General features: G+C 37.0%; 1 protein-coding gene across 2 annotated transcripts in view; it reads left to right on the forward strand.

The window, feature by feature from the left end:
• The window catches only part of LOC133857179 (nuclear pore complex protein NUP205), a 67,286-nt gene that overhangs the window by 35,484 nt on the left and 17,416 nt on the right, over nucleotides 1–14,386 (forward strand). Inside the window, exons 11-25 of one of the 2 annotated variants that reach the window (XM_062292330.1) lie at nucleotides 905–1,066; nucleotides 1,848–1,964; nucleotides 2,072–2,278; nucleotides 3,236–3,337; nucleotides 3,480–3,611; nucleotides 4,034–4,164; nucleotides 4,269–4,388; nucleotides 4,626–4,749; nucleotides 5,092–5,289; nucleotides 10,359–10,477; nucleotides 10,662–10,812; nucleotides 10,906–11,018; nucleotides 11,111–11,192; nucleotides 11,550–11,636; nucleotides 11,766–11,843. In XM_062292330.1, the coding sequence (XP_062148314.1) occupies nucleotides 905–1,066; nucleotides 1,848–1,964; nucleotides 2,072–2,278; nucleotides 3,236–3,337; nucleotides 3,480–3,611; nucleotides 4,034–4,164; nucleotides 4,269–4,388; nucleotides 4,626–4,749; nucleotides 5,092–5,289; nucleotides 10,359–10,477; nucleotides 10,662–10,812; nucleotides 10,906–11,018; nucleotides 11,111–11,192; nucleotides 11,550–11,636; nucleotides 11,766–11,843 (1,923 nt within the window). The remainder of the gene's footprint in view (nucleotides 1–904; nucleotides 1,067–1,847; nucleotides 1,965–2,071; nucleotides 2,279–3,235; nucleotides 3,338–3,479; nucleotides 3,612–4,033; nucleotides 4,165–4,268; nucleotides 4,389–4,625; nucleotides 4,750–5,091; nucleotides 5,290–10,358; nucleotides 10,478–10,661; nucleotides 10,813–10,905; nucleotides 11,019–11,110; nucleotides 11,193–11,549; nucleotides 11,637–11,765; nucleotides 11,844–14,386) is intronic. The other variant, XM_062292331.1, reaches the window with a different exon arrangement.

Here is a 14,386-nt window from a genome sequence, read left to right on the forward strand (position 1 = left end):
GTCGAATGCAATATGTTTTAAAGATTGTGAGAAGTCGATAGAAGCACTCAATAACATCTTCGTCAAATCGCTTTTTTCTTGGACAGGGGCATATAATATTTCCCATGTTTCTAACTCTTCTGAATTTGTGAATTTTTGTTCGTCTTTTAGCCATCAATGGGGACTCTCTTTGTAAACATCATGTGTACTAGAATTGAGCCCCTATGCGCTTATCAATGATATGAATTACTTAAAAAAAGAAGAAGTAAGGCTTGGGCTTTGTCTGAGTATGGTTCTCAAGCGAACCCTAATGGAGTGGTTTTTTCTTCCCTTTTTTCCTTAAACTTTCTGGCTCTTTCTATTATTAACGAAGTTAATTGGTCCAACCAAGTGTTTCTGAGAAGAATTCGCCATTACTATTTCTTGTTTGCTGGAGGTAGGGTTGGCAAAATGGGTTATTGTGTTGGGTTCGGGTCGACCCGCCACCGACACGATTAGCTAAACGGGTTGAGACACCAAATCTGAACACGACATGTTTATAAGGGTCATAAACGGGTTGACAGTCATAAACGCGGGTTGACCTGTTGATAAATGTGTCATAAACGGGTCAACCCATTTATGACCCGAACCTGTTTAACCTAAACCCAAATTCTTTATAATTTTGTGTCGTGTTCGTGTTGGATTCGGGGGTCATGTCAAAAATTGCTAACCCTAGCTGGAGGCAGATTTGAGAAGATCTAAAGAGTCTCTTCCACGAAACAGACCTGAACCTGGGACCTAATTAGCCTGGGTCATAATTAACACGGTGCTGCTTCACTCTCTCTCACTTGTTTGTGTATTTAACTCCCCAGTTATCGTTTGTTTTTTTTTTTTCCTGTCATCAAGTGTGTGTTTTTTTATACTTATGGTTTTGTATACTTCACAGGTGAAAGAATCTAAGGAGAAAGCTATGAGCGTGCTTAGTCATTACCATGTGGCTGGCTCACATGATTTTTTGCATGATGGCAACTTAAATTCTCAACAAGCTGTTGAAACTGGCTCTTTAACATTTGTCTCTCTCTTAGAGTTTGTGAGTGAAATCTATCAGGTTAGTTTGAACTAAATCACTTTGAATTTTCTGTAATAATATCTTGTTTAATGTATCAAAGCAACATATAAAAATGTTAAATGAATCTCAAAGATCCTTAATTACAAAAGTTTTTAATCGAAGATTAAACATTCAGAGTTACTTCTTGTGCTTAGTAAATCTGTTTTTAAAATTATTGTTTGATTAAACAAATAACATAGCTTGTTAATTGGGGTGTGAACGCTATATGGATGAATAATGTACTCCCACTGTCCTATTTTGTTAGTCCTCTATTCTGTTTTGGGATGTTCCAAAATTTGTGTTCACTTTCTACAAGAGTATGCACAGTTTTATGACATTACCATTTTAACCTTAACTTTTCAAAATAATAATAACAAAAAGCAGTAGTTCATTTATAAATAAAAAATAAGTGGTATTTTGGTCATATTGAATCTAAAAGCATTAAATGCTTTGTCCCCTTTAAAATTTGAAGTTATGGAGAACCAACAAACTTGGATGGAGTAGTTCTTTTCTTTTTCTTTTTGGTCCCTGCCCCACCTTTGCTAAATCTTCAATTGAAATGAGATTGAGTTCTTGTGCTTAGTTTATTATGCAATATCTTATTTTGTTATCTGGATCTCTTATTTAAGCAAAAGTATTCTTTTAGGATGTGCTGCAGACATCAAACTGTCTATAATTAAATGTTTCGCTAGGTAGTTGCTTTTTTATTATGCATCTTTTTGTTGCATTGCTTCTTATGCATGTGTTGTTATAATGAACTCTAAATGCCCAATGTTATCAGAAGGAACCGGAGCTTTTGTCTGGCAATGAAGTTTTGTGGACATTTGTAAATTTTGCTGGAGAGGATCATACAAATTTTCAAACACTCGTGGCTTTCTTGAATATGTTGAGTACCTTGGTATGTGAAACGAGTTTCTGTGTTGTTCATAATCTTATACTTGAAGCATTCTTCGTCAGAATTCTGCTATACCTACTTTCATTTTCATATTTGGATGATACCTTTAGGCTTGTAGTCAAGAGGGAGCTTCAAAGGTTTTTGAGTTGCTTCAGGGGAAGGCATTCCGCTCTGTTGGGTGGAGCACATTGTTTCATTGCTTATCTATCTATGATGAGAAGTTTAAACAGTCCATTCAAACTGCTGGTGCGATGCTACCAGAGTTTCCGGAGGGGGACGCAAAAGCACTTGTTGCATACTTGAATATTCTTCAAAAGGTTATTGCTCGCTCCATTTACAATTTTGTTGGCCTTTAAATTGTTTTTATTTGTTTATATAACCTTAGACAAGATGGTTTTTACAAAGTTGGATTGCTTGGTAATCTGCTTTATGAGCAGCAGCAAAGCTGTTATTCATATCTTGGGGCCTGAACATGTTACTCTTCTAAAAAAAAAACATATCTTCTATAATTGACTTATGACTAAATATCAAGTTTTTATGCTGAACATTTTTTTTTTTTTTTTAACATAATCCACATTTGAAAACTATGATATAACTCATCTAGCACATGTAAAAAAAAGCTAATCAACTTTACAGTTCGAATGTATAAAATGAAGGAAAAGAAAAATAAACATCAATTAAGCTTACTGTATTTTACCTCCTTTAGCAAAAAAAAGTGATCAATCATTGTATCCGTTCAATAATTCCCTTCTTAATGTAGACATCTGCAGGAGAGTTATCCTCCATTTTATTTCAAAGTTGTATCTGAACAATATTTATTGCTGAAAAAGCTAGTTCGATAGTTAAATGTATTAGCTGACAATATATAGCTTGATAAAAGTTATTTGCTGAGAAAAGCAGTGGAAGGATAAATCAGTAATGAAGAATTTAAGCTGAAAAAAGTTTCTTAAAATTTGTTTACAATATTAGATAGATCGGATATTGCAAACGTTTTGGGGGTCTTCATTGACATAGAGGGATGTATTCCTTTTTCTTCTCCTTTTACCTCGCCGGGATGGGGATTTGGTGAGGAGGTTTTGGGGGTGATCCAAAACTGTTTTTAGTTTGTTTAAATTCATTGTTGGTTCTCTCCTAATAACCACCAATTTGTACTTTCTTTGGTTAGGTATTCAAATTTTCGACCTTCGACTTGATGATACATTACCTTTATCTTCTCCCTTCCTATAGAAAGAAATAACCGGGTTTTGATGTTGTTGACATGGTTTTTGGCATAGGTTATGGAGAATGGGAACCCCATTGAAAGGAAAAACTGGTTTGCTGATATTGAACCATTATTCAAGCTGCTTGGTTATGAAAATGTGCCTCCATATCTGAAGGTTGACAGTGTGATTTTATGCTGCTTTACTGAAGCTTATCCTAGTATATCATTTGCAGCTTCTTTGTCTCTGTTGGAGCTTCAAAGCTGCATGTGAAGTTTTCTGCACTGTTTTTGACCCAGTATTTTGTGTGCTATAACAGGGTGCTTTGCGGAATGCAATTGCTTCATTTGTTCGTATCTCTCCAGTCCTAAAAGATACTATTTGGAGCTATCTTGAGCAGTATGATCTACCAGTAGTTGTTGGGAACACTGCACAGCCGATGTCAGCACAGGTTAGTCGGTTGAATGGCGTTAATTGTTGTTAAAGTTTATAGCAGCTTGACCATGACAAAACCAAGTAGTTTTACTTGGAACAAGAAACTTAGAGATTATACTTAAAATGGACAGTTTGCTTACTTCAGAAACATCTTTCTCTTGTTACAATCCTTAATCTTATACATCTGACAATTACTATTTTCTTCTTGTATATTATTCTCAACACATAATAATGCCTAAAATTCCATGATTGGGCTACCTGCTATCTGCTAAAGGCCTTGTAAAGTTAAGTTATATAAAAGGGTTTTCAGATGCTATTTGCATTGTGCCTTAGCTAGCCAGTTGGAAGTACACTACTGCTTGGTTTTTTGAACTATTTTACAAGGAAAACGTGCTGTTTTTATTGATATAATGATCTTATAATTTGTGATTTTTACAGGTTTATGATATGCAATTTGAGTTGAACGAAATTGAAGCCAGGAGAGAACAATATCCTTCAACAATATCTTTCCTCAACCTGTTAAATGTTCTTATTGCTGAAGAAAGAGATGTAAGCGATAGAGGGCGTAGGTACTGATCGTTGATTGCCTTTTATTTCTTTTGTATTCTAACATCTTTTGCTTGCATTTCCACTCTAATATTGATTGGTTCTTTTCTCTCTCTCTCTCTGGCAGATTCATCGGCATCTTTAGGTTCATATATGATCATGTTTTTGGGCCGTTTCCTCAAAGAGCCTATGCTGATCCTTGCGAGAAATGGCAATTGGTTGTTGCTTGCCTTCAGCATTTCCATATGTAAGTATATACTAATCCTACAATTCCAATTTTAAGTGTTTGCCTTTGATTTAGGACTTCAATGTATTTTTGTGATTGACATCATCTGAGTTGTATTTAAGTCCTGTCCTGGTGTTCAATGTGGAGAATTTATTTTGATTGATCATCTGCATTAAAATTTTGGGCTTCAAGGTGTATGATCTTGGAGTTACAGTAGAGGGTAGAGAGATTTGAATGTCAAGCTCACTTACAATGCAGGATCTTGAGCATGTACGACATCAAAGATGAGGACATCGACAGTGTTGCTGACCTATCACAGTTTTCAACATCAACACAGCAATCTCCACTTCAGATGCAGCTTCCTGTTTTGGAGTTGCTTAAAGTATGTGCTTATTGTTTGTTGACACCATGTTGACGCTTTTATTCCTTCTCCAGCAAAATTGTTTGTTTGTTTGTTAAAACTATCGCCGGCTGTCAGTAGGGACTGAAAACCAACCCCTCAGCCTTAGGATTGGTGTATATGATGTATAATTTTATGGCGTTATAAGCCTCATGGATCCTATCTTTATGCTTTATCTCAAACAAGCAAATACAGGGATACTTGGTTTCCTTTTATAAAGATGTTTGTATGTTGAAATTGTTCTCTAATTTGAATTACGTTATTATTATTATTATTTTTTTTGGTACAGTTTTAATGAATTATATCCGTATATATTTCATGTAGGATTTCATGAGTGGAAAAACTGTTTTCCGGAACATCATGGGCATTCTTCTGCCAGGAGTCGATTCCGTCATCACTGAACGGACTAGTCAAGTCTATGGGCAACTCTTAGAGAAGGCTGTGCAACTTTCTTTGGAAATTATAATCCTTGTCTTGGAGAAGGATATATTTCTTTCTGATTTCTTGCGCCCTCTATACCAGGTAAAGATTTTTTATCTGCTGAAAAGTTTGCTTAACTTCTTCTCATTGGCTAGGAGTCGTGTTTTGACTTCCCCCTAGCCAAGCTGGCCAAACTGCATATTCTCTTACTTTTGACATTCATTTTACATGCAATATTGCGAGGAAATGTTAGTAGTTGATTTTGATAATGGCCTTTGTTAAAGAAGGGTAAAGCTCAATCATCTGGTATAGGCATGCATATTTTCATATTTGGAGTATCTTCATAAGTTGTTGCTGAATAATGGATTAGTTTCTGAAACTTAGTATATTTAAACCCTGGATACGAAAGGGTGGTTTCATATGATCGTCATCTGTAGTGATAATTTTAGCACTCAACGATCTTAGCTCTCTCCTATATATTGTTATCAAACTGCATCATTGAACATAGGAAATACATGACATAATAAGGTTGAATATATTTAAAAGTAACAAATTTTTCTGTTGGGGTACAGAAATGTATGCAATGAGAGTGGTCAAGTGGGAGAAACATAGGGAATAGGCTCACAAAATTTGATGGTCAACTCAGCAAAATCCTTGTTACCATCTATATGGGTTTATTGCATGAATTCCTTTGCTGCAATACTCTATAATAGTTCACGGGCCATCATGGCTTCTAGGTCTTGCAAACTATACTTTTCTTTAACTTTGTGCATCAGTTGGTTGCTTCCCATTTTGTCGTAAGCATTCATTTATTTTATTTCATCATCATCCTTTTGAGTAGTGCCGTGGTCTTCATTGTTCCCAACCTGATCATCTCAGCCAAACCTCAAACTTTTCCTTAATTGGCGCTCTCTCTAACTTCCTAAAAAGTCAGTATTATTTTTGTCATTTCTTTGGTTGCCGTTCTATCTCTATATGGACTGGGAAGATAATATTTGAAAGAATAAATAGCGAAAGTAGGAGCATGTGTGTATTTATCTTATTACAGAATTTAATGTGTTAGCATTCTCCATTTCTTGTATTCAAGTCCATACAAGTTAGACTTGGATATAGTTGTGTGTGTCATTGTGTGTCCATGCAAGTTAGACTTGGATATAGTTGTGTGTGTCATTATGTCAAATGTATGTTGTTATATAGAAAATTTAATGTGTCGGCATTCCTCTTTGTATTCATGCCCATGCAACTTAGACTCTTTTTTCTTTTTTTGATAATTTATTAATCTTATTAGAAAGCGCATAGGGGCGCAACCTAGAAAGTATACAAGAGGCACACCCAATTAGGGAGAATAGGAAGAACACAAATCTAGAAATTCTTGAAAATTAGAAAAACAAGAATTGTTGAGAGCAACCATCCACCCATCATTGCTCTCTCACAATCTTCAAAATTCCTAACATTGCGTTCTCTCCAAATGCACTACATCAAACAAAGAGGCACCATCTTCCAGACATCTAGAGCTCATCGTAATAGAATCAACCCTTGGAAGATATTTTAGCATCACCCTACAAGATATTTTAGCAACTCGACATTTACAAGTTGTGCGGGTCTATACAACGGTGTCTACTACTATACTAGCCTCTCCAGCTTACCAACAATTCCACCGCCCGTTGAGGTATGACCCACTCTATCTCGAAGACTGAAAACCCATACCCACAAAACTCTAGTTACATCGCAGTGGAGCATAAGGTGGTCGATGGATTCCCCGCTCTTTTTGCATATGCAGCACTTGTCCATCACTATGACATGCTTCTTTCTAAGATTATCCAAAGTCAAAATCTTTAACGTTGCTATACAAACAAAAATAGCCACTCTTGGAGGGGGCTTGCTTCTCCAAATGCTCTTCCACGGGAATGAAAGACTCGCGGGGCGAGGCTAAGCTCATGAAAAAAAGGATAGGACTTTTGAATGTCCGCCTTTTGGAAGGCGTCCACCAAATTCTATCCTCACCATCTCGACTTATCTTGAAAGAGTACAAGACATAAAAGAATGAAGTGACCATCTCCATTGAACGGTGTCATTAAGAAACAACAAATGGTCTATCATTGAGGCCTCCTTAAAGCAAGCTATCTATATTAAACAACGGTGGGAAAGATGCCTTCAATGGCTAATCGCCACACAATATATCTTACCAGAACCTAATCTTAAACCCATCTCTCATCTCAAATCTCACAAGTCTAGAGAAGACCTCCCACCCCCTCCTAATGTTTGTCCACATACCGACCCCATAGGTTCTAGAAACCTCATTGGAACACCACCCTCCCCCACCATGTTTAACTTCAACCACCGATCTCCACAAAGCCTTTTCCGTGGCGTACCGCATTAACCATTTCTCGAAGAGAGCTTGGTGTAAACTATAAGCGGGTTCCTAATCCCCAAACCGCTTGAAGACAATGGAGTACAAATCTTTGTCGAACTAACTAGATGGTATTTAAACTCATCGCCAACCCCGCCCCAAAAGAAGTCCCTTTGAAGTTTCTCTATATGGTTGTGAACTCCAACAAGGATGTGGAGAAGGGACAAGAAATAAGTAGACAAGTTGGAAAAGTATTTTTAGTCAAAGTGATCCCACCACCTTTTGACAAAGAAAGCTGCTTCCAACCTGCCAATGACATTCTATCTTTTCAATAGCTCCATTCCAGATCGATTTTGCCTTAAACGAAGCGCCCAATGGCAAACCCAAGTACTTCATAGGCAAATAGGACACCTTGCAACAAAGGATACTGGCCAAGCTTCCAATATTTTCCACAGCTCCAACAAGGACTAACAGTGATTTATCCAAATTAATTTTCAACCCTGATACAACTTCAAAATGTAAGAATTGGCAACGCAAGTGCCATAAATGATCAAGATTTTGCCTTGCAAAAAATTAAGGCGTCGTCTGTAAATAAGAGGTGAGACACAAGGAGCTCATCGTTATTGCTAGACCCTATCGAAAAACTTGATAAAAGTTTCCAGCCCCTATCCACAATAGTGGGCAACATTCTACTCAAGGCTTCCATGACAACGACAAACAACAAGGGAATAAAGGATCCTCCTGCCTTAGGCCATAGGAGCTATTAAAGAAGCCGAATGGAGTTCTGTTAATCATAACAGAGAAATGAACTATAGAGATACAATGAGCATTCCATTCGCGCCATTTCTCCCCGAAGCCACATCTCCTCAGCAGATACAATAAAAAGTCCAAATTAACATGATCTTAAGTCTTCGCTAGATCAAATTCTAGAGCTGACAATTTTCACGCGACTCGATACAAACCCAGCTCAAAATTAGCGAGTTAGAGTTTGAGGGGTTTGACTTCTTTTAATTAAAGGGGTCGGGTTGGGGTTGACCTATATAGTTTTATATCCATGCATCGATACCACCCAAACCCGATGCCCGACATTTAGGAGTGTCAATTTTTGACACAAGTTGCTTAACCGACATGTACCCAACACGAAATTAGCGTATTAAGGTTTAGGACTTTGGCCCGTTTAATTAAATAGGTCTTGTTAGGGTTGACTTATATAGTTTTATACTCATGTCTCGACTCAACCTAATCTCGGCACGCGAACACGAATAACCACCCCTATTGAGTTTTGCTATCAAGACATTCATTTGCAATGAGGAATGACTCTAAAATTTGTCTCCCCCTGATAAAGCATTCTGAGACTTGGAGATAACCCTTTCCAATTCCAATTTAAGCCTGTTAGCTACTACTTTAGAGATAATCTTATAAATGCTGCCCACAAGGCTAATAGGACAAAAATCCTTAATATTCACTGCTCATCCTTTTTAGGAATAAGGGCAATAAAAGTGGTGTCGAGGCTCCTTTCAAACTTTCCTTGAGCATGAAACTCATGAAAAACATTCATGACATCATCTTTAAGAACTGCCAACAAAGCCTGAAAGTAGGCCACAAAGTAATCATTAGGACATGTGGCCTTATCGCCATTCAAAGCTTTCACCACCTAAAAAAACGCAATTTCCTCAAAAGATCTTTCCAACCACGAAGCCTCCTTGGCTGCCAAATATTGTTTTGAATACAGGTGAGTATAAAACTGTAGGGTATTCTCAATTATTTTTGTAGCGTCTATAGAAACGAAGCCATCAACCGCCAAAGATTCAACTATATTGTTCCTTCTATTCAAATTGGCCACTTGGGTTTTTTTTTTTAAAAAAATTATTATTTCTTATCTCCCTCCCTTAGCTAAAGGACCCTAGATTTCTGTCTCCAATTTACTTCCAAAAAAGTAGTCATCTCCAGGTTACTCGTGATTTCAACCTTTCTAGCCTTTTCCTCATCAGATAGGGGTCTATCTTCTGCAAAAACGTCAAGACCGCGGCGTTCATCCAAACAAACCTTTTTTTGCTTCTTGACATTGCCAAAAACCTCCTCATGCCATTTTTTCAAGTGAAGTTCAAGGCTTTTAGTTTACGAGTCAAGACAAAACTAGGGGAGCCTTGAAAGCTGAAAGACGACACCTCTAATTTACCTTTTCCACAAATCCATCAGATTTTAGCCACATATTCTCAAACTTGAGGTATCCTCTGCCCCTAACAACATCACCACAATCAAGCAAATGCGGAAAGTGATTCGATTAAACTCTAGGGAACCTTCTCTGAGAAACATCAGAAAGCTGGGCTTTGCAATCTAGAGAAAGGAGAAACTTGTCAATTCTGGACCATGATGGAGGAACACGGTTATTAGACCGCGTGTAGTTACCACCCACCTTAGACTCAGTTATAGTTTGCATACTTGATCTTGCAATTTAGCTCAAAGTATTATACCTGATTTTAGATGGACTTTGGCATGCAGTTTTGGTGCAGGTTTACATTTCTTTAGAAAGACATGAACTCTGACCTATTCTTAAAGAGTTAAAGTTTGAACCCTTTTGTTAGTTAAGTACGCTACCTAGCCTGAAGTTATTGCTTTGTAGTAGTAAAGTTCAATTTCACGAGCCAATACCTCTCCAAGCAGAAGTAGATAGTTGTGATGGTGGCTGCATCACGCTTGATTTATTTATGGTAGTGTGTTTGTCTCTAATTACATGGTGAATATGTTGGTATTTTTGTCTCAAATTACATGGTGAAGCTCCATTGGTGCTGTTCTCATTACTTGATCCTTTTCCTTGCAGCCTTTGGATGTTATACTTGCACAAGATCATACTCAAATTGTAGCTTTGTTGGAGTATGTCAGATATGAATTTCAACCACAAATTCAGCAGTCCTCTATCAAAATCATGAGTTTATTAAGGCATCCCCCTTTCTCCCATTTTCTTTTATGTTATCTTTTATTATTCGGGGAGTTCGGTACAACTTAGAGCTTATATGCTAAAATATTCTGTAGCTTTGCAATGGTTTGTAATGGTTAAATATATATTTGTTTAGTGGAAAGTATTTTCGAAAATCTTAACTGTTATTGTTGTTTTGGGTGACAGTTCTCGCATGGTTGGGCTGGTACAGTTGCTGCTAAAATCAAATGCTGCCAGCAGTTTAATTGAGGATTATGCAGCATGCCTAGAATTACGATCAGAAGAGTGTCAGATCATAGAGAGTAGTAGCGATGATCCAGGTGTTCTGATAATGCAGGTTAGTGCTTGTAGTTTGTGTGAGGGTCATCCCACCCAATTCTATAGCTAAAGTTTTCGACAAATTTCATGTATATCCTCTACATTTTTGCAGCTTCTAATTGACAATGTCAGTCGGCCAGCTCCAAATATTACGCATCTACTACTTAAGTTTGATCTTGACACCCCTGTTGAACGGGCTGTTTTACAGCCGAAATTTCATTACAGGTTTTGCTGATCATGAGTTGTCTTAAACATTGTCATATTTGTTTCTCTCGAGTTTTTAGCAACTAAATGTGCATTTATTATGTCTTTTGTAGTTGCTTGAAGGTTATTCTTGAAATACTGGACAAGCTTGTAAAGCCTGATGTGAATGCATTGCTTCATGAATTTGGATTTCAGGTTAGACAGTTTTCGATCTAATGTTTCTGGTATAAAACAAGTCCTAGCTTGGAGAAACTTTTTCATATTTTGATTTTTTCAGTTGTTTGTTTGGATTTTTCTCTGACTTTGCTTTAGAATTTTAACCATTTTTGAGTTGAAATCAATGTTTTTGAGCTTGTTGCTAGGGTTGTCTAATGCACTTTGCACCACTTAATCGGTTTCTGTTGTAGATTTTATTGATTCCCTTTTCAAGTAATGCTTTGGGAGTGTTCTGTACACTTGTGTATATAAGATTTCCCGTTTTCTTTTTGTAAAATTTGATGTGCTTATGAAAAATAAAAGAAAATGATAATATAAACTCTTTGCGTTTCACAGCTTCTTTATGAGTTGTGCTTGGATCCGCTTACTTGTGCTCCTACAATGGATCTCTTGAGCAGTAAAAAGTATCAGTTCTTCATAAAGGTAAAGAATGGTGCTCCCTTTTAAACATTTGAAGTTTTTAGATCATGCTCTTTGTGCCAATTGTAGTTTTCAGTTTCAATTTTCATTCGTGTTCTCATGTGCCCATAAATTTTCTCTTTACCATGACAGCACCTGGACACTTTTGGTGTTGCTCCACTCCCTAAACGAAATAGCAACCAAGCACTTCGCATCAGCTCCCTTCATCAGGTCTTTTCCTGCAATAATTTAATTCTATTGATTTTTTATTGCATTATTGGCACCTGAGGTAATTGCTTTGCAATGTTGAAAATATAGCGTGGTTATGACGTCTAAAGGGGCCAGTTTTATATTGATTTTCCATTCAATTGTGATTTACACATGACCTTTCTTATTTCCTTATTTGAATTCGAACTCATACACACACTTCGATCACTTGGTTACTGGGATGTTACTTAGATAAGATGCTATTGCACACTGTGTATTTGATAAGATGACTTCAGGCAAAGCTTTACCTACCACCATAATTTGATGTTCCTATTGCACATTGTGAATCGATTCCTATAGGGTATTTTATACTGTGACCGTGGAAGCCATTATTAGACTCCAGTATTCACATTCATTGTGTATACTAATAGATTGAAACTGTTAGTCATACTTGGATTATTTTCGTAATTTTTTTCTGGAGTTGAACAGCATATCATTGACTCTTAAAGCCTTAATTGTCTGTTCTATGTTTGCTATATTTATGTCTGATTCGGAAACTAACTATTAGTATCAAGACTGAAACTTGTAATCTGGATTTGTGCACATGACTGGCATGTAAATACCAAACCAGCTGATGTTAACACTAAACCTGTTACAAACATTCTACTTCTTACTTGATATTCAAAATGTTTGAAGTCTTCACTTAATGGTTAGAAAATCATTAATTACAGAAGTATCACAAGTACACGGCCTATCTCCAAATATAGGCTCAATTAATAGGAATAAATAAAGGACTCCAAAACAACTTAAACACGGCCTAACTATTAAATTATCACGTATTCCAAAAACTTAAGCTAATAGGAAGAGATAGATTTAATCATTTAATTTATATTCTAACACTGCCCCTCATGTGTGGGCTCAAATTCCTTCTTAATGAGTGAGGCCCAACACGTGAAATATTTAATTGAAATGGAAGGTGAATGACAGAGATAATATTCGAACGGGTGTCATTTTTTGTGTGGACAGCGGCCTTAGGAAAGATCTTAATGCATGACAATATGCGTAGGCGTCATATAGTGGTGGTTGATTGGTGTTGTATGTGCAAGAAGAATGGAGAATCCACTGAACACCTCTTACTTCACTGTGATGTTGTATGGGATATTTGGAGTTTTTTTCTATAATTTGATTGGGGTGAGAGGAATGCTCGGCATTTTGAAGATGTAGAAATGCCAGTGTTGGAGTTGTGTCAAAATGTGCTTAATACGTTATTTGTATGGGTCTCGGCTCATCATAGCTCGAGTCGTGTTACGTTTGCAGAGTTTTTAATTTCCTGTTCTTTTGTTTCCTCTATTTAGGGACACTTTTATATACATCCTGTGTACTAGGATTGTGTCTCTCTGCGCTTTTTAATGATATGACATTACTTATAAAAAAAAATTATCAAAAATAAATAAATTTGTTCAAGACTTTTGGCTCTGATATATCAAGTTAAATCACCACGTATTCCAAAACCTTAAGTTGATAGGAAATAGTAATTTTTTTTTTTGATACTAGGAACCTCTCGAAGGCAAGGTCACTTCGTGTATCCATCTCTGTCAGGTAAACCCGGGACCCTGCATCCCTCTCAGCATGGACTGATTGAGTTGCGGGCTTTGCTCGGGGGGCTGGTCCCAAGAGGAAGTTTGCACTTAGTGAGTTTCAAACCTGAGACCATGAGGAGCACTCAAAGTCTCAAGCTTCTACCAACTGAGCCAACCCGTTGGGGTTAAAGAAAAAGTAAATTTAATCATTTAAATAATATTTTAACACTCCCCTTTACGTGTGGGCTTAAATTCTCCTTTAATAAGTGAGACCCAACGTGTGAAATATTTAATTTAAATGATAGGTAAACTATGGAGTCAGAATTTAAATTCGGGACCTCTGGCTCTGATAGTATGTTAAATTACAACTTATCCCAAAAGTTTAAGCTACTAGGAATGGGTAAATTTAATCATTTAATTCATATTCTAACATTCCCCCTTACGTGTGGGCTCAAACTCTTCTTTAATTAGCGAGGCTTAACAAATGAATTATTTAATTGAAATGTATTAGAACACCTCTCGCACAAGACTCAAAAGTCCCAGCAGGAGTCTTGTGCGGCTCAATCTGTGGATGTGTCCAATCAGGACTCTACTAAGAAGTCCTCTACTTCTATCCAAAAGCCGAGTCCTATTATAGAGTCCTAATGCAATAGTGTCATAGCTAGATAAGATTTCAAGTGTTATAGTTTGAATGTATTTAGAGGTAGAAACCGGTTGCTAGACTAGAGTTAGTGTTTATCCTAAACTCTGTAATGAACTTCTATATATGATCAATGAATGCTCGGTAAAGAGTAAGGTTTCAACTTCAATAATTTCTATGTTCTATCATGGTATCAGAGCCATCTCAAAGACACACGTCTTGAGCTATGGCTCACTCTGATTCCGAATCCAATGCTTCTGCCAGTTCGGTGGCTTCCATAGCCACTCAACCTCCTCTCCCACCTCCCCAACCGCAACCGGTTGTCTTTACCATACCCAACATGAATC

The sequence above is a fragment of the Alnus glutinosa genome, chromosome 14, assembly GCF_958979055.1.
Source record: "Alnus glutinosa chromosome 14, dhAlnGlut1.1, whole genome shotgun sequence".
Classification (NCBI taxonomy): domain Eukaryota; kingdom Viridiplantae; phylum Streptophyta; class Magnoliopsida; order Fagales; family Betulaceae; genus Alnus; species Alnus glutinosa.